This window comes from Pan troglodytes, chromosome 1 (genome assembly GCF_028858775.2).
Source record: "Pan troglodytes isolate AG18354 chromosome 1, NHGRI_mPanTro3-v2.0_pri, whole genome shotgun sequence".
Lineage (NCBI taxonomy): Eukaryota > Metazoa > Chordata > Mammalia > Primates > Hominidae > Pan > Pan troglodytes.
Window position 1 is genome coordinate 25,385,409 of NC_072398.2, and position 24,720 is coordinate 25,410,128.

General features: G+C 48.7%; 1 protein-coding gene across 1 annotated transcript in view; it reads right to left on the bottom strand.

Moving 5' to 3' along the window:
- The window catches only part of CAPN2 (calpain 2), a 63,564-nt gene that overhangs the window by 29,882 nt on the left and 8,962 nt on the right, over positions 1–24,720 (bottom strand). Inside the window, exons 3-4 of the mRNA XM_003308765.5 lie at positions 1,796–1,914; positions 561–694 (exon numbers count right to left, since the gene is read on the bottom strand). Coding sequence (XP_003308813.1) covers positions 561–694; positions 1,796–1,914 — 253 coding nt within the window. The remainder of the gene's footprint in view (positions 1–560; positions 695–1,795; positions 1,915–24,720) is intronic.

Genomic DNA, 24,720 nt, shown 5'->3' on the forward strand with positions numbered 1-24,720 from the left:
CTGGGTGGGAAGCAGCTGTGGGGAGATGGGGAAGCCATTGCTAGTCAGTGACATCATCTATTCTGGGCAAGTTTCCTACCTCTGCAATGAATAGTTCTGCCCATTGGCAAAAACTCTGCTTTTTTAAGTTGATACAAATGTGTCCTGTCAAGGAAGTAGAGCTCCTTCTCAAGGCCAGCACAATCAGTACCATAACTTGTTCCTGTGCATTTGGTTAAAGATGGTGATAGCCATCATTTATCAGCGTACAGTGCGGCCAGGCACCCTGCATGCACTATCTCCTTGCATTTAGAGCCTAATTTTGGCCGAAGAAGTCCTTCTATAGAAAAGGACTTCCACTCAAAGTAGTCCTGGAGTAGTTCTACTACACCCAACTGATTTTTGTATTTTTAGTAGAGACGGGGTTTCATCATGTTGGCCAGGCTGGTCTCGAACTCCTGACCTCAAATGATCCACCCACCTCGGCCTCCCAAAGTGCTGAGATTACAGGCATGAGTGAATTTTTTGGAATCCAGGGCATTGGGGGAAGGCCATGGGGCCAGGGGAGGATGGCAACTTACTTGGCGTATGCCTTCTCCAGCAGGGCGCTCCAGAACTCGCTCCCCTCGGCTGAATGCACAAAGAGCAGCTCCCCGTCCTTGGTGGGCAGCCTGTCATCCACCACCACCTCCACCCACTCGCCGTATTGCCAGAACTGCAGAACAAGAGAGGTGGGCTGCAGGAGGAGCTGGTGGCAGCACTGGGACTCTGAGCCTCAGCTGCCTCTGGCTCCCCTTGCCCTGATCCCCTGGGATGGGTTCCATGAGCCCATCCTGGGAGGAGGTGCTCCCTTAACTCTCCTATGCAGGCCAAGTCCTCACTAAAAAAGCGAAGACAGAGGCGCATGTCCATCCTTTCAAATCCACACCTGCCTCTTTAGCATTCTGCCCTGTACCTTAGGCTGTTTTTTTTTTTTTTTTTTGAGACCAAGTCTCGCTCTGCCCAGGCTGGAGTGCAGTGGCACGATCTCGGCTCACTGCAACCTCTGCCTCCTGGATGCAAGTGATTCTCTTGCCTCAGCCTCCCGAGTAGCTGGGATTAAGGGCACGTGCCACCACACCCGGCTAATTTTTTGTGTGTTTTTAGTAGAGATGGAGTTTCAGCATGTTGCCCCAGCTGGTCTCAAACTCCTGGGCTCAAGTGATCCACCCACCTTGGCCTCCCAACCTCTGCCTCCCAGGTTAAAGTGATTCTCCTGCCTCAGCCTCCTAAGTAGCTGGGATTACAGGCCTGCACTACTACGCCCAACTGATTTTTGTACTTTTAGTAGAGATGGGGTTTCATCATGTTGGCCAGGCTGGTCTCGAACTCCTGACCTCAAATGATCCGCCCACCTCGGCCTCCCAAAGTGCTGAGATTACAGGCATGAGCTACCGTGCCCAGCCAGCTTTTTCAAGTATTATTTCTCATTTACCGGCATAAAAGGAGGAGAACTTTAACGTTTTTGTCTCAAACATCAAATAATACAGTTTTTTTTTTTTTTTTTTTTTTTAACTTGGGAATTAGTTCCTGAACACCTTGCTCTACCTCCCTTTTACATGTCCCAAGAAACCACCCAGGGCCATCCCAGCCGGGTCTCACATCCTGGCCACGGGTAAGCCAGGAAGCTTCCTGCTCTCGCCCAATGTCCTTTGTAGAACGGTATTGGTCTTGGGAGTCTGCAAACACCAGGGACTGATGAACCCAGCCAAGCCAGAAGACTGTTCCTAGCCCCCTGGACCTGTTGAGGAACCACCTGAGCCAACCATTAAGTTACCTGGAAGTGAAAGATCCCTGCATAGTTTTCCTGGAAGCTCTGGTTTAGGGGGACGACTCGAGCCAGGATTTCTTCATTCAAGGTGAGGGAGGCAATGGCTGCCAGCAGCCAGCAGTCACCTGTGAACACAGCACAAGGAGCTCTTATCAGAGGGTCTTAGAACCAGGAGGATGTTAAAAATCTTGTCTCCACCTCCAGGGGCTTAAAGCCTAAGACAACCTGTGAATAGACAGAGTGAAGTTTCAGGCAGTCCCCCATATGAGGGTTGGGTCGGAGGGTTTGGGGGCTATTAGGTTGGTGTAAAAGTAATTGTGATTTTTGCACCAACCTAGTATTTTGAGGGAAATGCAAAGGGAGAAATGTTTTTGCTGTGTTGTGGTTGGGCAGAGATGGGAAATTTCATTCCCTGAAAGACCCAGAACTCTGGTGGCTGAACTGTGCCCTCAGAGCCCAGCCTTGCACCTGATTCGCAGCAGATGCTCCACAGTGAGAGAATGAAACCAGCGCAGTTGCAGAGGCTTCTGAGCACACGGGCTTTGAATGGGAGTTTGGGCTGGGTGTGGTGGCATACACCTGGAGTCCCAGCTATAATACGAATACTTGGGAGGCTGCGGCAGGAGGATCCCTTGAGCACAGGATTTCAAGGCTGCAGTGAGCCATGATTGCACCACTGCACTCCAGCCTGGGCAACAGAGGGAGACCCTCATCTCTAAATAAATAAACAAACAAATATATAAAGGGGAGTTTGAGTGAGAGAAAGAAAACGTAGTGCTAGATGGGAAGGGGACAAACGTTGCACGCCTCCTAGGAGGAAGGTCAGAGCCAGGAAAAGAGGCTCTGGCAGGGAGTACAATCGCAGGAAGTAAGTACGGAGCAGTGCAGATGGAAAAGCCCTGAGTCAGAGGCAGAAGGCTGGACTGTCCCGAAGGGTTTCTGTGCGGAGGGGCAGAGGTCACTTCAAGGGGTAGACAAGGATGGGCACAACGAGGTGGGCAGCTGGCCAGGCAGCCTGGTCCCTCTCTGAGCCTCAGAACCCTCCCCCATGACATGGATAAGTGTGAGGCATAATGAGAGCAGGTGCGTAAGCACTCGGCACCCATTTGGTGCCAGTGCTAGGTTCTCAGCACAGAAGGCACCACAATCATTTCATGCAGTTAGAAGCAAGCTGATGCCAGCAACAGCACCCAGATGGTTTGCAGGGAGGGGTCATCTTCACCACAAAACACAAACAAAGGGGAGGGGGCGTGGGAAGAGGATGAGGAAGTTTACTCCATTCTTAAGGAATGTGCACTTTCCTACAATTTCCCATGACAATAATGGGAAGTAGCCTCAAAGGAGTTTAATTCACTGTTGGATTTATTTTCGCCAATTGACAGGTTTATTAAAAATGTTACTGAAGACTAGGCGCAGTGGCTCACGCCTGTAATCCCAACACTTTGGGAGGCCAAGGTCAGTGGGTTGTTTGAGCACAGGAGTTTGAGACTCGCCTCAGCAACATGGTAAAACTTTGTCTCGACAAAAAATACAAAAATTTGCCAGGTGTGGTGGTAGACACCTGTGGTCCAGCTACTTGGGAGGCTGAGGTGGGAGGACTATTTGAGCTCAGGAGGTGGAGGCTGCAGTGAGATGTGATCATGCCACTGCACTCAGCCTGGGTGACAGAAGAGCAAGACCCTGTCTCAAAAAAAAAAAATATATATATATATACACACACATATATATAAAATATGTAATATATGTAATATTGTTATATATATCAGTAACATATATATATGTTATTGAAGTTCACTGAATTCTTTGGTTTTGTTTTGTTTTTTGAGACAGTCTCGCTCTTGTCACCCAGGCTGGAGTGCAATGGTGTCATCTTGGCTCACTGCAACCTCCGCCTCCTGGGTTCAAGTGATTCTCCTGCCTCAGCCTCCCAAGTAGATGGGATTATAGGCACCTGCCACCATGCTTGGCTAATTTTTTGTATTTTCAGTAGAGACAGGGTTTCCCCTTGTTGGCCAGGCTGATCTTTAACTCCTGACCTCAGGTGATCGCCGACCTCAGCCTCCCAAAGTGCTGGTATTACAGGCGTGAGCCAGCAGGACCAGCTGAAGCTCACTGAATTCTTTGAATTCTAGTCGATGACTTAGCATCCTGAGAGTTCCTGACCTAGCTTGTCCTGTTAGCACTTAGACATGGTTGCTTACAGCTCTTTGAGGCCTATATACGCTAATGACAGATCTATGGTAAGTGGAGACACATCCCCTCAGTCAGTCAGTTGGTAGCCTTGTAGCTCACGCCTGCAATCCCAGCTACTTGGGAGGCTGAGGCAGGAGAACTGCTTAAACCCAGGAGATGGAGTCTGCAGTGAGCCAAGATCACGCCACTGCACTCCAGCCTAGGCAACAGAGTGAGACTCTGTGCCCCCCAAAAAGAAAAGAAAAGAAAAGAAAAAGATAAAAGAGGCCAGGCGTGGTGGCTCATGCCTCTTAATCCCAGCACTTTGGGAGGCCAAGGCGGGCAGATAGCCTGAGGTCAGGAGTTTGAGACCAGCCTGGCCAACATGGTGAAATCCCATCTCTATTAAAAATACAAAAATTAGCTGGGCATAGTGGCATGCGCCTATAATCCCAGCTATTCGGTAGGCTGAGGCAGGAGAATCGCTTGAATCCAGGAAGCGGAGGTTGCAGTGAGCCGAGATTGTGCCATTGCATTCCAGCCTGGGCAACAAGAATGAGACTCCATCTCAAATATATATATATATATATATATATATATATATATATATATATATATATATATATATATATATATTTTACAGCCAAAGATTCAAAAAGTTTTTCATCAGTTTTCCAAATTCTGGAGTTGAAGGAGATGTAGAGGCCACTAAAGAATGTCTTGATTTCTAAAAAGGTGGGAAGCATTTGAAATCCTACTTTTTTTGCTTCTGGTTCCTTCACTCTTTCCCTCACCCCAATCAGCAAAATATTTTGAACCAAGTTGGGAAGCTCCCTTACCCAACTGACTTCTTTCCTTTATTTTAATATCTGCTCGTGTAAGCGTTCTCAGTGACAAGATCTACACAATGATTACACAAAGGCTTAGGTGTGCCAGGCCCCGAGCTAAAAGTCTTATGCACATTATCATGTTATCTCATTTCCTTGTCACAGAACAGTTCCAAGGTAGGTACTATTTTCATTCTATTTCATAGTTGAGGAAACTGAGGTTTAAGGAGGTGGACTGGATCACCCAACGCTCCTAGCTAATTAGTGGCTGTCAGGTCTATCTGCAAAGCACAGGCTTTTGATGTATAACCAAAACAGTCTCCTCTGCAAAGAGGCTGGTGTCAATTTCGAATTCACCTAATTGAATTCGAAATTGGACATGTCTTGGGGACTTTTGTCCTTAAGAGGTGTAAAGGTTTCTCTTCAAAGACCTTCCTCCCCATTTAATTAGGAATAAATAGTAACTTCTCTTAGAAGCAAAATTTATTCAAAGACCTGTGCTAACATTCTTAAATATCTGCTAGCCATGATAAAGAAATCAATGTACTTTATGTTCTTAGCTCCCACAATTTAGCCTAAGTATTTTCCCTGGCATGCTTGTACTGGTCCAAGCAAGCATTAGGTCATAGCCTGTTCCTCTTCCTTATCTAAAGGTGTTTTTACCTTTCTCAGCATTCCACAAGTTACTTCCTCCTTCCTTTGTTCTTCTCTGCCTTTGCCTCTTTTAAAAAGTTCTAAGTTGTTAGCCAATCGGGACAAATACAGAATGAGAGGTCCTGTTCCAGCCAATGGAAACCGGACACAGCAGTAGGGTGGACGCGTCAGGTTATAAATGACCCTGTCTCCTTTGTTCAGTGTACTCTCGTGGCAAAACTCCTGAAGAGTGTACCCTTTATAAAAATGGCCTTGCTGAGTACATTAAATTTATGTTCAAATGCTATTTCTTTACGGCACCAGGGAACAAGCATTTCAAACAGAGGTGACTCAATGGTGTTTCAGCATCCAGGTGGCACAGTGTTCTCTCACTCCACCTCGACGGCCCATGTCCACAAGAGGGTTCCTCCCCACAAGAAACCTGTTCTACAACCTCAGCAGTTGTAGACTTAGTCCCATCTTTCCCAGCTGAGGGTCCAGAACCTTGGCTGTCCCCATCAAGGTCAGAATCTACCTTACGTAAAATAATTTATGAAAACTCTTTCAGATCATCCTGCAGTGATTTGTTCCTGGTCAGGTGCCCTGGTTGAAGTCCATGACGTCTCTTCCTGGCAAAGCCTGTTTAGAGCTGTTATATCCTAGTCCGGATAAAATAAGCCAGCTAGCTCGAGAAGGGTGAGACGAAGAGTTTAACTCAGATGCTACAAATAACTTTTGGCTTAAACTGTTTTTAGCTCCAGGAAAGCCCCTGAGGGTGCCTTCCAGTGACGGAGGCCTCTCCTGGAATGTTGCCATATGGATGGGACTAGAAAAAGAAAGACCTATGGTTTTAACATTATGTATCTGCAAATAGTATTTTCCTTGTGCTCATTTTTTTTTTTTGGAGGAGGGCTCTGCTCTCCAGTCACACAAAAATTTTGGCAGAGGGGAGGGTGGGATGGCTACTCAGACCTTGGTGTACCTCAGAGGACTGTCTGAACAGTGCACTTGGCACAAGCAAAACTCCTGCCTTCCTCTCCGGGGGGAATGTTCAGTTGTTACAAGCTCTTAGCCTTCCTGCTCAGGTACAAAATCTGCTTATGGGCCAGGCATGGTGACTCACACCTGTAATCCCATCACTTTGGGAGGCCGAGGTGGGCAGATCACATGAGGTCAGGAGTTCAAGACTAGCCTGGCCAACATGGTGAAACTCCATCTTTACTAAAAATACAAAAATTAGCCAGGCATGTTGGCACGCGCCTGTAGTCCCAGCTACTCGAGAGGCTGAGGCATGAGAATCGCTTGAACCTGGGAGGTGGAGGTTGCAGTAAGCCCAGATTGCACCACTGCATTCCAGCCTGGGGCACAGAGTGAGACTCTGTCTAAAAAAAAAAAAAAAAAAAAATCTGTTTATGCTTGGTTACCTGTTGATAACCTTTTGATCCTTAATTATTCCATTTATCTGAGAGCAGAAACTATTGTCTTGGGAACTTGAGTGCCTGGATCGTGGTGAGCTGGAGCTGAGTGCCCGATACATTCCAGCTGCCTCTTCATGTCCAGTCTACACCCTCCATCCTGCTGCCTGGGAGCTGACCTCTATGGGTATCTCACCGGGGGCCCAGGGCCTATGGCTGCTGGGGGCCAGAAGAAGTGAGGAGTGCAGTTAGGGTGTTTCTTCCCTGGCTCCTTCTCTGAGAGCGTGGCTCGGCTCCATGTGGCTGTGTCCCGTGACTGCGGGGCAGGTTGCACCTGCACACGAACCACTTCCACTGCTAGAATCTTGACAATTGTCCCCAACTCACAGCTCCAGACCCTCTTCTGGGAAGGACTCAGCCACGCTTCCTCCTCGGATCACAGAAGACTCCAGACACAAGCTGTCTGTTTCCAACAGTGTGCAGGGCTTCTCTGACTGGGAGGCTGCTCCTGTCAGCTGTTCACCTTCTTCACTGACTCCAGGGTGTGCACATGAGCCTGCCTGGAGGCACTTGGATAATCATTTACCCCATTTAAAAAAACTGGCCTGCGTTCTTGACTGCAAAAACTCATTATCACAAAAATGCCATGTCCTCTTAAGTTAGCCTATAAACTTAATGTAATGCTAATAAAAATAGCAATAGGGCTAGGTACGGTGGCTCATGCCTGTAATTCTAGCTCTTGGGAAGCCAGGGCTGGAGGATTTCTTGAGCCCTCAGGATTTCAAGACCACCCTGAAATCTCACTATACTGTGAGACCCTGTCTCTATAAAAATTATTTTTAAAAAATTAGCCAGGTGTGGTGTCATGCTTCTATAGTCCCAGCAACTTGGGAGGCTGAGGCAGGAGAATCACTTTGAACCTGGGAGGTCAAGGCTGCAGTGAGCTATGATTGTACCACTGTACTCCAGCCTGGGTGACAGAACAAGACCCCGTCTCACAAAAAAGAAAAAAAAAGGTAATAAGATTAAAAATTGTTTTTGAACTTAGCTGATTCTGATAAGTTTATTTAAAAATTAAATATGAAGCATAGCTAGAAAAAAATCTAAGAGAAGGAAGTCTACCTCTATTAGATGTTTAAACACATAAAAAGCTACAGTAATTAAAACAGTATAGAACTTGTGCATGAGGATATAGATAAATAAATGGCACAGAAAAAATCTAGAATCAGACCTTCCCTGTGCTCCCCTGGGGGCACAGTGAGATTCTTTTATGGCTGTTGGGTGTCAACACTAAGTATAGGGCCCATCTGTAGCCCCTAAGGTGCTTTTGAAAGCATGTATGCCTTTTTTTTCCCCTCTCCCCTCTCCAGGTTTTGACATTCCCTTCTTTCTGGGTTGTTTTTCTTTTAGAACTGACTGTTTTTCTTTACAGTACAAGGCGTTATTGTATTCTCTCTCTCTCTCTCTCTCTCTCTCCGTGTCTTTTGGTCAGGCCTTAAATTCTCTGTGGAATGAGGTAAGGCATATGTAAATACTAAGCAATTCTGCCTAAGTCACTGTAAAGCTCCCACTCCCATCTCTCATCTGCCTTTCTCATCCCAGGAGCCTGACACCTGCCTCAGTCTGTCCAGCACCCTGGACATGAGCAAGGACAAGTGTCAGAGCTGGGTCCCCAGGGGACTCTGCTCATCCATGGGACAGACGGTGTCTCTGCAGAGAAGGAAGGTGGCTACCGACGACATCTCCCACTAGCAGGGCCCTGGCTGTTGCTGGCCATGTTTATTACTAAAGGCAGCAGATGAGGCCCTGCCTGGAGGTTCCTAAGCTGCCCCGTGAAGGTCCTGACCATGGGCTTGACAGACCGGCCATCCCTATATCCAGGCTGCCTCCATACCCAGCCATGCTTCTGTCCTGGAAGACACTCAACTGGCACAGACCTGAGAGGCTGGGGATGGAAAATGGAGGGGTTTTCTGCCTTGCTTCCTCTCCAGAAAAAGCCCACCTGGGTGCCCCATGAGCCTTATGCTTAGCCAAGCAGGGGCTGCCTACAGGATGGGATTTCAGGGGCCTCCTGTCCCTTCCTCCACAAATCTCCCCTACATCTGGTCTTAATTTCTTTATTCTTATTTTTATTTTTTTTGAGACAGGTTCTCACTCTGTCACCCAGGCTAGAGTGCAGTGGTGCAATCATAGTTCACTGCAGCCTTGACCTCCAGGGCTCAAGTGATCCTCCCACCTCACCTTGTAGCTGGGATTACAAGCACATACCACAATGCCCAGCTAATTAAAAAACTTTTTTTTTGTAGAGGTGTCTTGCTATGTTGCCCAGGCTAGTCTCAAACTCCTGGTCTCAAGTGATCTTCCTGACTCAGCCTCCCGAAGTATTGGGATTACAGGCGTGAGCCACTGTGACCAGCCTAGACTTAATTTCTACAAGTGGCTCTCACTCTACATTTAGAGATCAGATGGGCTGCAAATACCCAGGGGAAAGGGAACCCTTGGATTTAAATGCTCTCGTGTGAAAAGGACTGAAAGCAGGCTTATGGGGGAAGATGGGAGAGGTAGGGTTCTGGGAGTCTGGACCCAGCACTGTTGAAAGGAAATCACCCAGGGCAGATGGTCCAGGGTTTCAAGGCCAAACTTGCCCCTGTATCTTTTGGTTAGGTTGGAACTGAGATTTTCCACCTTCCCAGATGGGGACCTCCAGGATCCCTGTGAAAGGCATGTGTCACTGGAGGCTGGTGGTTGCCTGCTCCCTCAAAGCACTGACCTCACCGCTTGATTCTGTCACCTTCCCACACATCTTTTTGTCTCTGGGCACCAGGAGGCACCTGCCCGATGCCATCCTCCTGGGGTTCCTTGGCTTCTAGGTGCTTGACTGCCCTCTCACTCCCCTTTGGCTGGCTTTGCTCCACCAGCCCAGCCCCTGAGGATCTCTCTTCCTGCCTCCCTTCCTGCCCAGGGCTGTGTGCTGCCCTTTCTACATTGTCCAGGACCCCTCCAGCAAACAATCCCAGAGGCGGGGTCCCTGCTGGCCTGGTGGACAGAACCGGGGCACTCTGGGCAGGGGTGCTGGTCACTTCGGTGGTGAAAGGTCCCGAGTAGGCTGGGTGCGGTGGCTCACCCTGTAATCTCAGCACTTTGGGAGACCGAGGTGGGCAGATCACGAGATCAGGAGTTCAAGACCAGCCTGGCCAACATAGTGAAACCCCGTCTCTACTAAAGATACAAAAATTAGCTGGGCATGGTGGCATGCGCCTGTAGTCCCAGCTACTAGGGAGGCTGAGGCAGGAGAATCACTTGAATCCAGGAGGTGGGGGTTGTAGTGAGCTGAGATTACGTCACTTCACTCCAGCCTGGGCAACAGATCGAGACTCCGTTTCAAAAAAAAAAAAAAAAAAGAAAAGAAAGGTCCCAAGTAGGTGGCAGGCTGGCAGGGGCGGGGGTACCTTTGCTGGCTGTCCCCCTCGCTGCTGGGCACAGGCCAAATGGCTCCACGGAGCACCCCACAGCCACGTTGAGCCTTCAGGTGGTTCTCAAACCAGAAAGGAGTATGGTGGAAAGACATCCTAGATAGATCTAAGAGGCTGGACCAGAGGTGGTTGGGGAGGGGCACTGGATTTGTGGTTAGAAGACCACAAATTTTTTCTTTTGTTTTTTTTTTTTAGATAGAGTCTCACTCTGTTGCCCAGGCTGGAATGCAATGGCGCCATCTTAGCTCACTGCAACCTCTGCTTCCTGGGTTCAAGCAATTCTCCTGCCTCAGCCTCCCGAGTAGCTGGGATTACAGACGCCCACCACCATGCCCAGATAATTTTTGTATTTTTAGTAGAGATGGGGTTTCACCATGTTGGCCAAGCTGGTTTTGAACTCCTGGCCTCAGGTGATCCACCCGCCTTGGCCACCCAAAGAGCTGGGATTACATGCATGAGCCACTGCGCCCAGCCAGAGGACCTGGATTTTGGTCCTGATCTGGCCACTTAAGATTGTGTGAGCTTGGATACACTTCTTAATTTCTCTAAGCTGGTGTGTTCTCAGCTGTGAAAGGAGGATCGTGATGAGGTGTATCCTCGGCAGGTTGTTAGGATCACGTGGGAGAAGGGAAACCGGGGTTCCATGCATGGGCTTTAGAGACCTGGAACCCCAAATGTTTTATGCAAATTTGGCACACAGGCAAACACATGCTGTTTTCTAGGGAGAGCAGTCTGGTTTCTGCTCCCCACCCCGAATGGTTGGGAAACACTAGAGCCAGACCATGGAGTTCAAATCCTGACTGTGACCTGGGGAAACTACTCCCTCTGTGCCTCAGTTTCCTCATATATAACATAGGTTTAATAATAATAGACTGTCTCATGGCACTGAGAATTACATGAAAAAAATATGCAAAGCATTGAGAACAGTGTCTCCAAGTGTTTGCTCTTTTCATTTGCTAATTTTATAGGCGTGGAAACTGAAACTCAAGGGAAGTGGAGTTTCGATTGGTACATGGTGTGCCAGACCTTGGCCACATTTGGCAGTATTGTCCTGGAAAGGGTGCCAGGGTTGCCAAGGGTGCCGGCTGGTGAGGGGCAAGGAGAGAGGGTTGTGGCCGGGGGTCAGTGAGGAGGGAGGGGAGCTGCGGGGGAGAGTGAAGCAGTGCATAAGGTGTCTGTCTCACCGTCTTGAGCCTTCCGAAACTCTTCTTTGGAAGCAAGGGGTGTCCGAATAAGGAAGAAATAAAGGTAAATAGTGAGCACTGGCCGAGGTGTCCTGGTGTGTGCCTGTGGTCCCAGCTACCTGGGAGGCTGAGGTGGGAGGATGGGTTGAGCCCAGGAGGTGGAGTTTGCAGTGAGCTGTGACAGCAACACTGCACTCCAGCATAGGTGACAAAGCAAGACCCAACTCTTTTTAAAAAAAGAAAGTACATTTTTTAAAAGAGGGGTGAGCACTGAGAAGGGTGTAGATACAAAAGCATTTGCTGGTGACACGAGGGTGGCCACTACAAAGAAGAGTGGCCACCCAGGCCTGACCGGGTCTCCAGCCGGGACTGTGGAGCCTCCCTTGCACTTCCCTGTAGCGCTGGATCCCGGGGCTGAGAACAGCAGCTCCTGGGAGAGGCTGGCCTTGAGGTCCCTTCCCTGCTTTTCTCCTCACATAACAGAAGGAAAGACGGCCCCTTAACAGCCTCCCTCCTCCTGAGTCTGCAGTTGGGACCGAGTCTGCAGTTGGGACCCAGTCTGCAGTTGGGACCGTTTCTCTCCCTGCACCCCTGGGCTGTCAGTTCTCTCAGGGAACGTTTACCACGTTTGTGCCTATGGCAGATGAGCATTCCTGTATTCATTTGCTCATTTGTTCAAAGACTTTTTAGTGTCATTCTCTCTGGCCCATTCTGGGACACCCACTGGGCTCAGTTAAGCCACTTTTGCCTATGGGTCTCTGGGAAATCCTCTCTGAATTCAAGCTTCCTCCACACCTTCTAATTTGTTTGGGAAAGGAGGTTTGATTTGTGTTTTTGAATCGTTAAGCACAGCAGCCTTCCCCTTCCAAGACTCATGTGACCTGGATAAGGGCTTCACTGCCCCCAGCAGGGCTGCCTTTCTTGGGGACCCACGGAGAGCACACCAGGTAGCCAGCCCTTCCTTCCACTCCAACCCACCCAGACCCTCCTCTGAGGACAAGGCACTCCCAGACAGACCTTATGAATGACTCCTTTAAACTCCAGGGCCTTCTACTGAAAAGATAAATTCATTCAGGGCCATGTCAGTAAATTTCCAGAGCTGTGCTCCCCAGCCTGGGTGTCTGCGTCCTGAAGGTTGGCTGTGTGACAGGCCCAGCCCATCCTGGGGGGTGGGATGCAGCTGGGTTACTAATATTTGCAGCTCCTGGAGGTTTTCCAAGAGGAAAGCATAATATTTGCTCTGCATTTTCTCCTTCTTTCCCTTCCGCTACTGCTGTCTTTCCTTCACAAACAGAAGTGAGGCAGAGTTGGGAAGCCAGGGGAGGGGGAGTGCAGGAGAGGCTGGGCTGAGGCACACCTGAGCTACCTGTGGCTCTGTCACACTAGAGTGCAGAGGCTGCTGACAGTCCTGCAGGACAGGAGGTATGTGGGCAGGTTGGTGCTGGCTGTCACAGTTACACCCAGTGCCTGCACTGGGAAGAATTGCGCTTGGTGAAGTAAAACACGCTGGATACCAGAGCAACCCCCAGGAAATAAATGGGTTTTCTTATTGTTTTCTTTAGTCCCTTTATTTGTAGGCACAGCTGCTTAAAGAAACAAGCTGGCCCCTGATGGTGCCAGAGCTTCTTGACCTCTGCCCAGATACCAGAGGGAGATAAGACCCCCAAAACTGGCAGAAACTGGAACAGGCAACCCCTTGTTACCTTCAGAACTTTACCATGTCATTATAATGTTAACGTCCCCACCTGTAGAAGAAAATCACCATTATTTCTGAACATGTGTCAGAGGCGTGTGAACTAGAGCAACTCCATCTTGAATAAGAGCTGAGTAAAATGAGGCTGAGACCTACTGGGCTGCATTCCCAGAGGGTTAAGGCATTCTAAGTCACAGGATGAGATAGGAAGTCAGCACAAGATACAGGTCATAAAGACCTTGCTGATAAAACAGTTGCAGTAAAGAAGGCGGCCAAAACCTACCAAAACCAAGATGGTGACAAGAGTGACCTCTGCTCGTCCTCACTGCTACACTCCCACCAGAGCCATGACAGTTTACAGATGCCATGGCAACATCAGGAAGTTACCCTAAGTGATCTAAAAAGGGGAGGCATGAATAATCCACCCCTTGTTTAGCATATAATCAAGAAGTTTAGCATATAATCAAGAAATAACCATAAAAATGGGCAATCATCAGCCCTCAGGGCTGCTCTATAAAGTAGATTTTCTTTTATTCCTTTATTTTCATAATAAACTTGCTTTCACTTTACTGTATGGACTCACCCTGAATTCTTTCTTGAGCGAGATCCAAGAACCCTTTCTTAGTTCTAGATCAGGACCCCTTTCTGGTAACACATCATGCATTGTATGGAGAGGCATGTTTATGACCTGGGCCTGAGCGTCTAGAGGTCTCCACCCCCACACCGTGACCCCGCACCTGCTTACACACCTCCCTGCCCCACACCTATCTCCTTACAACTCCCCAGTTTCCATGGCTCGGGGTGAAGGTGTCTTTAGAGCAAGAGCCCCCTCCTTCTCTTTCTCCTGGTCAGGAATAAAACCCTCTTGCCTTTTTTTCCAACTGAGTGTTCTTTCTTTGCAACTGATACCAAGTAGGGAAAGAACTCAGCTTACCGGTGACACACTCACACACACGTTTCACACACTGGCCGAGGGAGCTCATCTTGGAGGAAGAGCAGGCAGAACACAGAGCTGCCACGGGGCAGCCCAGACTCCCGGATGCCTTCCGCTGCCTCCACATCCCTCACTCCATGCTTCTCGCCTGGGGCCCAGCTTGCCGTGCCTCTGCACACCTTTGTCCTTGCGTAAGTCAACTCTGGAGGACATGTCTCTTTCCCCTCCAATCTAGTCTCAGGCTCCTTGTTGGTGCATTCCTGGCTCCGTGCCAGGCCTGTACTCGGTCTAGAGGAGACTGGCGCTGGTTCTGAGGCAGTGAGCTCACAGCCGGCAGGAGACAGACGTGGAAACTGGTTGTGGATGATGGTGGTGAGCATGAGGCTTTGAGTCTGAACAGGGCAGACTGGGACTGTAGGAGGGCTGGGGTGGGCGAGGAAGGCTTAGAGTGGGGAGCTGGGTGAGGAAGAGCAGGGGCACTTTCAGGGAGAGGGAAGGTCAAGTGCAGAGTCCAGAACAGGCAGGCAGCAGGACAGGCATTGTGGGGCTGGGCATTGGGAACTGGAGAGGGCTGGGGCTAGGTGGATTGGGTTGGATGTCCGGGCCAGCTTAGGAATCTGAACTGGCTCCTAAGGGAATTTAAGCCAAACTTCCTTCTCTTCCTTTCCCCTTCTGCACCAGACCCTCCAAGCATAATAAAATATTTGCCTTTTTCAGAATGAATCACTCCCTGCTTCCTCTTTGTGGGAAACCTTCCTTCCAACTCTCCCTCCTTAATCATCCTTTGGGGTATCTCTCTTAACCCCTTACTGTTCCCCTCCCAGATCCTCACACTGACTCCCAGCTGACTCCCAACATGATCTGAACTTGGAATTAATCCATCCATTTAATAATTTGCCTCCACTACTTCCATAGCTCCCTGAGGACAGGTTTTCTGGCAGCAATGCCCAAAGTGGATTAGATACAAGTATACATGCTCCTTAACTTACAACGGGGTTACAGCTGAACAAATCCATCAGAAGTTGAAAATATTGCAAGTCGAAAATGCATTTAATACACCTCAGCCTACTGTAAACTAAAAATCAAAGTCTAAGCCCCTTAACTAACTGAATGGGTGCCCCCTTAGTCAAGGGGATTCCAAGGTAAACCTGAAAAACAAGTTCAGGCCACGATGGGAAGGGAGGTTCGTCATGCCTCATTTTATCCTCCTCCTTTAGGAATTCAGGCACAGCTGACCAGCGTTAACTGAAAACAGAGATCTTAAGACTCACAAAACAGACTCTTCCCAGCAATAAGATACCAAATTCCAACCACACTCTAGTAGAGCATCACATGACAGATAGCAGGCCCTGAAAGAAATCAAAGTATTTTAGCCCAAAATATATTTTTCTGACAGATTTTGAAATGTCTCTGAAAGCTGTCTCTTGAGGGAAAATCTACATTCTATAGCAGGGGTGTCCAATCTTTTGGCTTCCCTGGGCCACACTGGAAGAAGAAGAATTGTCTTGGGCCACACGTAAAATACACTAACACTAAGGATAGATGATGAGCTAAAAAAAAAAATCTCATAATATTTTGAGAAAGTTCACAAATTTGTGTTGGGCCACATTCAAAGCCATCCTGGGCAGCACGAGGGTTGGACAAGCTTGATGTAGAGAATCACCTTCCCTTCAGGTCTTTTTCTGATCCTGAAGAGATTAGCTGAGCATCTAGTAGCACCTTTTAAAGGTCTGAATAGAAAACATTTGCCATCTATTGCCTTTGAGAGTGGCCCTCTGTGAGACTTCATCTACATAATAAAAACCTTGGTCTCTAACAACTTCTTATCTCAACCCAGGCACACTTTTCAACTGATTTCAGGTTTTCGTTTTTTTTTTTTTTTTTTTTTTTTTTTTTTTTTTTTGGTTTTTTGGGAGAGAGTCTTGCTCTTGTTGCCTAGGCTGGAGTGCAGTGGTGCAATCCTGGCTCACTGCAACCTTCACTTTCTGGGTTCAAGCGATTCTCCTGCCTCAGCCTCTGAGTAGCTGGGACTACAGGCATACACCGCCATGCCCAGTTAATTTTGGCATTTTTAGTAGAGGCGAGGTTTCACCACATTGGCCAGGCCAGGCTCGAACTCCTGAACTCAGGTGATCCACCCGCCTTGGCCTCCCAAAGTGCTGGAATTACAGGTGTGAGCCACCGCACCGGGCCTTGATTCCAGGTCTTTAGATAATAACTTAATGCTTTCAATTAACTGCCAATCAGAAAAATCTCTGAATCCACCTGTGACTTGGAGCCCCCTCCAGCCCCTGTGCCTTCCCCATCCACTTCAAGTTGTCCCGCCTTTCTGGATTGATGTCTGCCTGTAACTTCTGTTCTCCTAAAATGTATAAAACCAAGCTGTAAACCAACCACCTTGGGCACAGGTTCTCAGGACCTCCTTGGGCTTTGTCACAGGCCTTGGTCACTCATATTTGGCTCAGAATAAACTCTTTAAATATTTCACAGAATTTGACTATTTTGTTGACACTACCTAACACCATAGCTTAGCCTAGCCTACCTTAATTGTGCTCAGAACACTTACAGTAGCCTACAGTTGGGCAAAATTATCTAAGGAGGCAAAGCCTGTTCTAAAATAAAATGCTGAACAACTCAATGTAATTTATTGAATACTGTACTGAAAGTGAAAAACAGAATGGTTGTATGGGTACTTCAAGTACAGTTTCTACTAAATGTGTATTGCTTTCATGCCATTGTAAAGCTGAAAAATTGCATGTCAAGCCATTACAATTCTGGGGCCACCTGTAGGCATCCTGAGCCAGACTCCAGGTGAGAACTGAGGCCCGCCTTGGAGTAATGGGGGAATAGAAGAAAATGGCAGCTTGGTGATGAGTTAAGGACCGAGAATGGAGGGACTGGTTGGACACAGAAAGGGAAGAACCTTGTATAGAGAAGGGATTGTGTTTTGCTTTTGTCTTTTTTGCTGAAGTCTCAGCCCACTGCTCTTCCTATAACAGATGCCCAGTAAAGCTGGCTGAATGGAAGCAGAAAGGCAGTTGCTGGCTTGTGCAAGTCAGGGCTCCTGAGCCCCATGGGCATCTCAGAACGCTTGGGGGTGAGTGGAGTCCTGAAGCTGGCACATCAGCCCAGCTTGTGAAGTCCTTCACTACTGTGTACCTTGGGAAGTCCCAGAAAACACATCCTCCCCACCCCGCAAACCATGAAGAGCTAATGTCCAAGCAGCTTGGGTTATTACTGGTAAAGGACAAGAAGGCCTTTATTCAAAGGGGAGGAATCGTGGTGTCTTCCAAAAATGGTGGCAACAATATTTCTGGTTTCACATGTTCTTCCAGAACCCTGCCACTCTCCATCTAGAAGTGGGCTCCATGTCCCTTCCCTTTGATCCTGGGTGAGCCTTCATTGATCTCAATGAATAGGATATGGCAGAAGTGATGCTATGTGACTTCCAAGCCTAGGTCGTAAAGATGAGACAGCTCCCAGGTCTTTCTCTTGGGACATGAGCTGCTGTAAGATGTTCAGCTACCTTCAAGTCCCTGTGATGGGGAGACCACAAAAGAGACAGAGATCCCTGGACCCCAGCTGATCCACCCTTCAGCCCGGGCACCAGACATGTGGTTGAGGGGGCCTACAGATGACTCTGTCCCCATCCCCATCTGATTGCAACCACTTGAGAGAGCAGGAGAGAGTTGCCCAGCTCAGCCCCGTCATCCTTCAGAACCATGAGAGAGAACAAAATGCCCTGTGTTTCAAGCCATTTGTTTTGGGGTGGATTGTTACACACTAGATACAGGTGTGACAAAACAGGGAGCTTGTGCTTGGGAGTCTGAACTGTAATGCATACCAGGGAGCCAGGGATAGTAAGATACACCTGCTAACAGAGTCTCCCACCTGGGGGTGCCAGCAAGAGAATGGAGCCAACACTGAGAAATGCCAGTGTCAGGCCACCCAGCTGCTCTGCAGTTCCCAAGGTACCCTGGACCTGAGATGTTCCCACTGTCTCCCTGCTGATGTGTGGTTTGGAAAGGCACCTGAGCTAGGAAGCTGAGCAGACGGAATGGCCTGCCAGTGGAACCATTCTCCAAGAAGCAGGGAGGGCCCTTCTCCTCCTTAGCTGTGTTGCTCCCAATGCTAGTGGGAAGCTTGAAGCTCCCCTCCCACAGGCTCAAATATCCCAGCAATGCTGCCCTGACCCCGTACATGCAATGTTTTCTCCTTTCCTACAGTATTTACTCATACTTGCGGCTGGATTAGATTGAAGCAATGCTGGAAAGAATATTTAGTTTGTCTTCAGCAACTCACCTACTGATTACCACTGCTATTCCTACCTCCCATCCGGCCACTCCCTTGCACCAGGCTCCCCAAATGGCATTCTGTGTGCCCAGTGACCCCCACAGTACCTCCCCCTTCACTCCTGCTCTGCCAGTGGTTCTCAACTGGGGGCATTCCATGCGCCCCCCAACTCCGCCAAGCCCCCAGGGGACATTTGGCAAGGTCTGCAGACATTTTTGAGTGGCACACGGGGGTGTGTGGGTAGAGGCCAAGGATGCAGCTAAACATCCTATAATTCACAGGACAGCCCCCTACAATGAACAATTATCCAGTCAGTTGTGCCAAGGTTGAGAAACCCTGATGGATCTCAAATCGTACTTGTTTTGTGTTGTATTTCTTTAGACCTTTTGTTCTTTTGTTTTGCATGCTGACAGCTAGATACACGATAAACAGACCAAGATACTGAAGACTGCTCCTGGCTAAATTTCACCCTTCCTGAGACAACAGCATTTTAACAATCTCCAGCAGACCTGACACCCTGTCCCAGAGAGACACATCTCTCAAGGTCCTAGGCAGCCCAAGAAGGCGGAGAGCCACATTTTCAGGCAGCTGTGGGTCTTCGCTTTGGAAGGGAGGAGAAGGAACCTCTGAAAAGCCAATTCAGGGCCACCCCTCTGAAACTGGCAGGGAGGGGCTTCTCTAGAGGAAATGCACACCCCGCCAGCGTGCTAGGCCTGCGAGAGGGTAGCTGATGAGTCACCCTGGGCCATCCCTTTGTTACTCATTTCAGAGTCTGGCAGCAGCCCAGAAAAGGATACCCCCAAAGTGGAATTCCCCATGCATGTACAATCATTCTATCATTTGTATCAGGGGCTGGGAGGGGAGGGGGCAGATCCTCCATTTTACTCATGCCCCACCCTTATTAACAAGAAGTCTTCAGCCTCCTTCCCTAAACTGCACACACATCAGAACTGTGAGCCACAGCCAGTGATCCAAACCACGTGTCCCAGGCCTTTCCTTTCCCTTCTCCCTGCCCTATCTGCCAGAAGGGAGGCCCTAAAAGGGAGGATGGGAGGGAGGCGAGGGTGCTGGGGCTTGACGTTCACTCTTCCTCTCTCTAGTCCCTTGCCTGTCTCAGCCGTGCCCTGGACCAGAAGGACATAACCTGTTGCATGTTTTGTCGTTTTTGTGTCCCTGTTCCCTGCAGCCCTGACCCTCCTGGGCCATCGCCCCCACGGTCACTAGTCAATATCAGAGTTTTAATCTCCAGTACCCCAGCAGAGGTGGCAGCTCCTTCCTGATGGCTGCCCTCCCCCCAGGCGCAGGCAAACCCACCCTCTTCCTCCCCATCCCTGCTCTCATCACAGACCCCACAGAAGAAGGGAGGAGGAGGTGGAACCTTGCCCTCGGCTGCCAATTCCTGTCTTAAATTCCTGCTCTTCAGGAACTCTCCTTTCTTAGCTCCTGGAGGAAGCCCAAAGACAGTATCTATTTTCCTGACTTCCTGGGGGGATTCACAAAGCTGAACTACTAAAGTCTTGCTTGGGCTGGGGTAGCAAAATACAGGAGAAACATCATCCTGAGAATGGGCCCAACAAGAATGAACGTGGGAAACTTTCTCACTCGGATCCTGGTCTCCCGAGAGACGGAGGAAACCCACGAGGCCCTGGGTTCCAGTGGCACCTTTCTGTCACATAGTCTTAAAGTTCCCTGCATTGTAGGAAAAGAAAAAGAAAGGACGCAAACATCGTCATTGTTCCCATTTCGCAGATGGGTGAGTGGAAACTTACGGCTAAAGATCACAAGGTACTGGAAGCACGTGTATGTGCTGGGACAGGAGAGAGTCCACGTTCCTTGGCACTGAAGGGCCTTTGGCCCTTTGTGGGAAACATCAGGAGGCCATGACCATTGTGTGACCCAAGAAAATTACAGCAGGAAACTCTTCTGAGTTTCCGGACCTTGCCCCTGGGACACCATCTCCTCTGTCACACCCCTCTCCAAGACTTAGGTGGCCGCCAATGTCAAGTGCTAAAGCTGGGACCCAGTCGGGTATTCAAGATGTGCCACAATGTGTCTCCACCTCAGCAACCCGACCTCATTTGACAGTACTCCCCTCCAGCTGTACTGTCCCCAAAGAGAACGTGCAATCTGCATGGATTAAACCTTTACTATGTACCAGCCTCTGGAGCTCTGAGCTTTATGTCTATTATTTCATTTCATCTTTACAGTCCTCTGAGGTAGACACAATTTTTTTTTTTTTTTTTTGAGATGAAGTCTCGCTCTATTGCCCAGGATGGAGTGCAGTGGTGCGATCATGGCTCACTGCAACCTCCACCTCTCAGGTTCAAGCGATCCTCCTGCCTCAGCCTCCTGAGTAGCTGGGACTACAAGTGCGTGCCACCACGCCCGGCTAATTGTTTGTATTTCATATTGTATTTTTGTAGAGACGGGGTTTCACCGTGTTAGCCAGGATGGTCTTGATAGTAGGCACTATTATTATCTTCATTTCACGGATGAGGAAACTGAGGTGTGAAGAGGATAGTGATCCACTCAAAATGACAGAGCCAGTACGTGGCAGAATAAGAGGCCAATCCCTAACTGCCAGACACCAAGTCCTCATTCTCTACCCTGATATTTACAGATGTTTATTGATGTAGGTTTAGCTGTTTGTTTTGAGACAAGGTCTCACTCCATCACCCAGGCTAGAATGTTGTGGTGCAATCACGACTCACTGCAGCCTTGACCTCCTGGGCTCAAAGTGATCCTCCCACCTCAGCCTCCCAAGTAGCTGGAACTACAGGTGCACACCACCATGCCCAGCTAATTAAAAAAAATTTTTTTTTTGTGGAAATGGGTTCTCATTATGTTGCTTGGCTGGTCTTGAACTCCTGGGCTCAAGGGACCCTCCCACCTCAGCCTCCCAAAGTGTTGGGATTACAGGCATGGGCCACCATGCCCTGCCTGTTTATTGATGTCTGTGCATTGCTTGGCTCCGATGTGAATACTATCCCGCTTTGGAGAGTAAAGGCTGAGAGGCTGGATTCCAGAGCGCAACAGTCTGCTGCTGTGCAGTGCAGCAGCCACAAGGAACATGTGGCTATTTACATTTAAATTAAATGAAATTACAAATTCAGTTTCTCAGTTGCATGAGTCATATTTCAAGTGCTCCACAGCCACACAGGGCTAGTGCTGCTGTTTGGGGCAGTGCAGATATACACGGTTTCCGTCATCACTAGAAGCTCTATGGGACAGGGGTGGTCTAGAAGTGGCCTCACTGCACACCTGCTGGCCAGGCCACCTCCTCCTGGGGCTCAATCGTCCAGACAGTGTTGCTAGCCAGGACCCCAACAGACCTCATGGAACCCACGGTCCTTCATTTCTCAAATCCCCAGATGAGTGTCCCTTGGCTGGTCTTCTTGGGGACTGGTGCTGAACAAGGTGGAGATATAATTCCTCACAAACACCAGTCCAGCTAAAGCCAGATGTGTGAGGGTGCAGGGGGCTGTCGAGGAAGGTAACATTCTAAAGTCACAGAATGTCAGAAGTAGTGGGGCATCAGGAAAATCTGTTCCAACCTTCTAATCTCAGAGACAAGATAAGACAACTATGGCCGTATAGGGGCGTGGTCTGGCTCCTGGCCACAGGAAGCTGGTGGAAAATCTAAAGAGGCACCCAAACAGGCAAAGAGTCACCCCTGGATCCAGAGGCCCATGGGGGGCAGGCTGGAGCCCTGGAATCCCGCTTTGCACGCCCTGTGGCTTTGCAGGAAAGTATATGGGAAATGGGGGATTCTTGAAGGGGGTCCCACTGCTCCTATTCCTGGAGAGGGGGCAGGGAGAGCTAAGGAGAGATTTGTTCTTCAGGCATCTGATGTAGCTGGAGACCGTGGGTACCATGGCCAAAGCTGAGGCAGCCAGGGTGGGACAGGGGCCTCCAAGCAACACAGCAGTGTTAGCAGTTCACCTGGACCTGTTGATGAGCTGTCTTAGATGCACTAAGGCAAGAGATGTCTCATCTCGTCTCTAAGATCTTAGATCTTAAGTGCAGAGGGAAGGCAGCTGGGAGCGTGGACGGCAGCCACACGGGAGAAAAGTGCAAGAGCATTTACAACCAGAAGAGAAGCCGAGGGGACATGATGGCCCACGGACAATGTAGCCATGGACAGTGCCCTGGGAGGCTGGTAAGGGGGGTGCTGGGACTGGTGGTGAAGAGATCATTTTTAAGAAAAAGAATGGATTTGCTTTCTCCATCAAACCAGCCAACATCTATTTGCTAGTCTTTAAACATTTTAACTACATGGGTACTTATTTATTTACTTTTTGAGATAAGTTTTCCCTCTGTCGCCCAGGCTGGAGTGCAGTGGCTCCAGAACCAGGCTGGAGCGCACGGCTCATAGCAGCTTCTACCACCTGGGCTCAAGTGATCCTCCTGCTTCAGCCTCCCGAGTAGCTGGGATGACAGGCATGTGCCACCAAGCCCAGGTAATTTTTTTGTAGAGACAGAGTTTTGCTATGTTGCCCAAGCTGGTCCCAAACTCTTGGGTTCAAGCGATACTCTTGCCCCAGCCTCCCAAAGTGCTGGGATTACAGGTGTGAGCCACTGCATACTTATTAAAAAGGCACCACAAATTCCAATAGACAGGCATCTTACAAAATCTCTGATCAATATTCCCCAAAACTGTCAAGGTAATCAAAATTAAGGAAAGACTTGAGAGACTGTCACAGCCCAGAGGAGCCGAAGGAGACTTGGCAACTAAATGAAACGTGGGGTCCTGGATGGGATCCCGGAATAGAGAAAGAACCTTAGGGGAAAACTAAGAGAATCTGCGTAAAGCATGGACTTTAATAATACTGCATCAATGCTGATTCATTATAACACGTGTACCACACTGATGTAACATGTTAATAATAGGGGGAACTGGGTATGAGGTATCTGGAACTTCCTGTATTATCATCTCAGCTTTTCTATAAACCTAACACTGTTCTTAAAAAAAAGTCTATTAACATTTTTAAAGGTACCTATTATAAAAATGCATTTTTAAATTTATAATTTAAAAATTATTTGCCAGGTGTGGTGACTCGCACCTGTAATCCCAGCCCTTGGGAGGACAAGGCAGAAGGATTGCTTGAGCCCAGGAACTTGAGACCAGCCTGGGCAACACAGTGAGACCCCACCTCCACACAGACACACACAAAAATTAGCCAGGTGAGGTGGTGCGTGCCTGTAGTCCTGGCTACTTGGAAGGCTGAGGTGGGAGGATTGCTTGAGCCCAGGAGGTCAAGGCTGCAGTGAGCTATGGTTTTGTTACTGCACTCTAGTCTGGGCAACAGAGCAAGACCCTGTCTCAAAAAAAAAAAAAAAAAAAAAAAAAAAAGAAAGAAAGAAAGGAAAAGAAATAAAAATTATTTAAAACACTTAAATATTCAATTTTTAAAATTGAGGAATGCACATCTGACCCCTTTGTGTTCATTTTCTCCCCATATGTTTCTCCTTCTTCTGAGTTTCAATCTGTGTGTTACCCAAACACAGGCCACAAGTTTGTCTCTCCTCGTTTTGGCATTTCCACCCTTAGATTATGAAATTTTCAAGGACAAGGATCTGGTTTCCAACCCAACTTATTTTCTTCTCCTCCTTTTCTCTTCCTCCACCATCCTCTTTTTCTTTGGCAATTTGGCAAAAGGACTTTTCACATAACCGGAATCAGTAATGATAATCCTGGTCCCTTGAATTTGTCTGGGATTCTATAGTGTGCCAAGTGTGTTTGCCTGTATAAATCTCACTTTTCTCCACAGCCCTGGGAAGGGATCCTTATCATTATTCCCATTTCACAGAAGAAGAAACTGAGGCTCAGAGGGGTTGGGTCCAAATAAGTGGCTAATGAGTGGTAGAAGGAACAGGACTGGAAAATTCCCCATCTGGCTTGCCTTTCCCATTGGTCTTGTCCCTTCCCCACTCTCTGCTGAGCTAGGCTGTGGGGTGGGGCACCCTGTAGCTAAACACCTCCCAGTGGGTGCTCTGGGGGTCCATGTGACATCTTGAGAAGGAGGCAGGTTGACCCACCTCTGAGGGGCCCAGGGAACATTTGCTGGGTTACAATGAAATGGGGGTGTGCTGTTTCAACAGCCTTGGCAGCCTTGGGCTCTACCCCAGGAAACCAGAGGCCTGCAAGGTGACCTATGCCTTCCTGGCTGGGGTAGCTGCCTTCATCCGTGAGCTGTGAGGCTGTGGGGAAAGCTCAGTGGTGACCCAGTGCAAAGTAAAGCATCAGAGGTAGGAGCAGCTCAGCCTTGGAGTTTCCTGGGTCCTTGGAAGCCATTTCAAGTGGCAA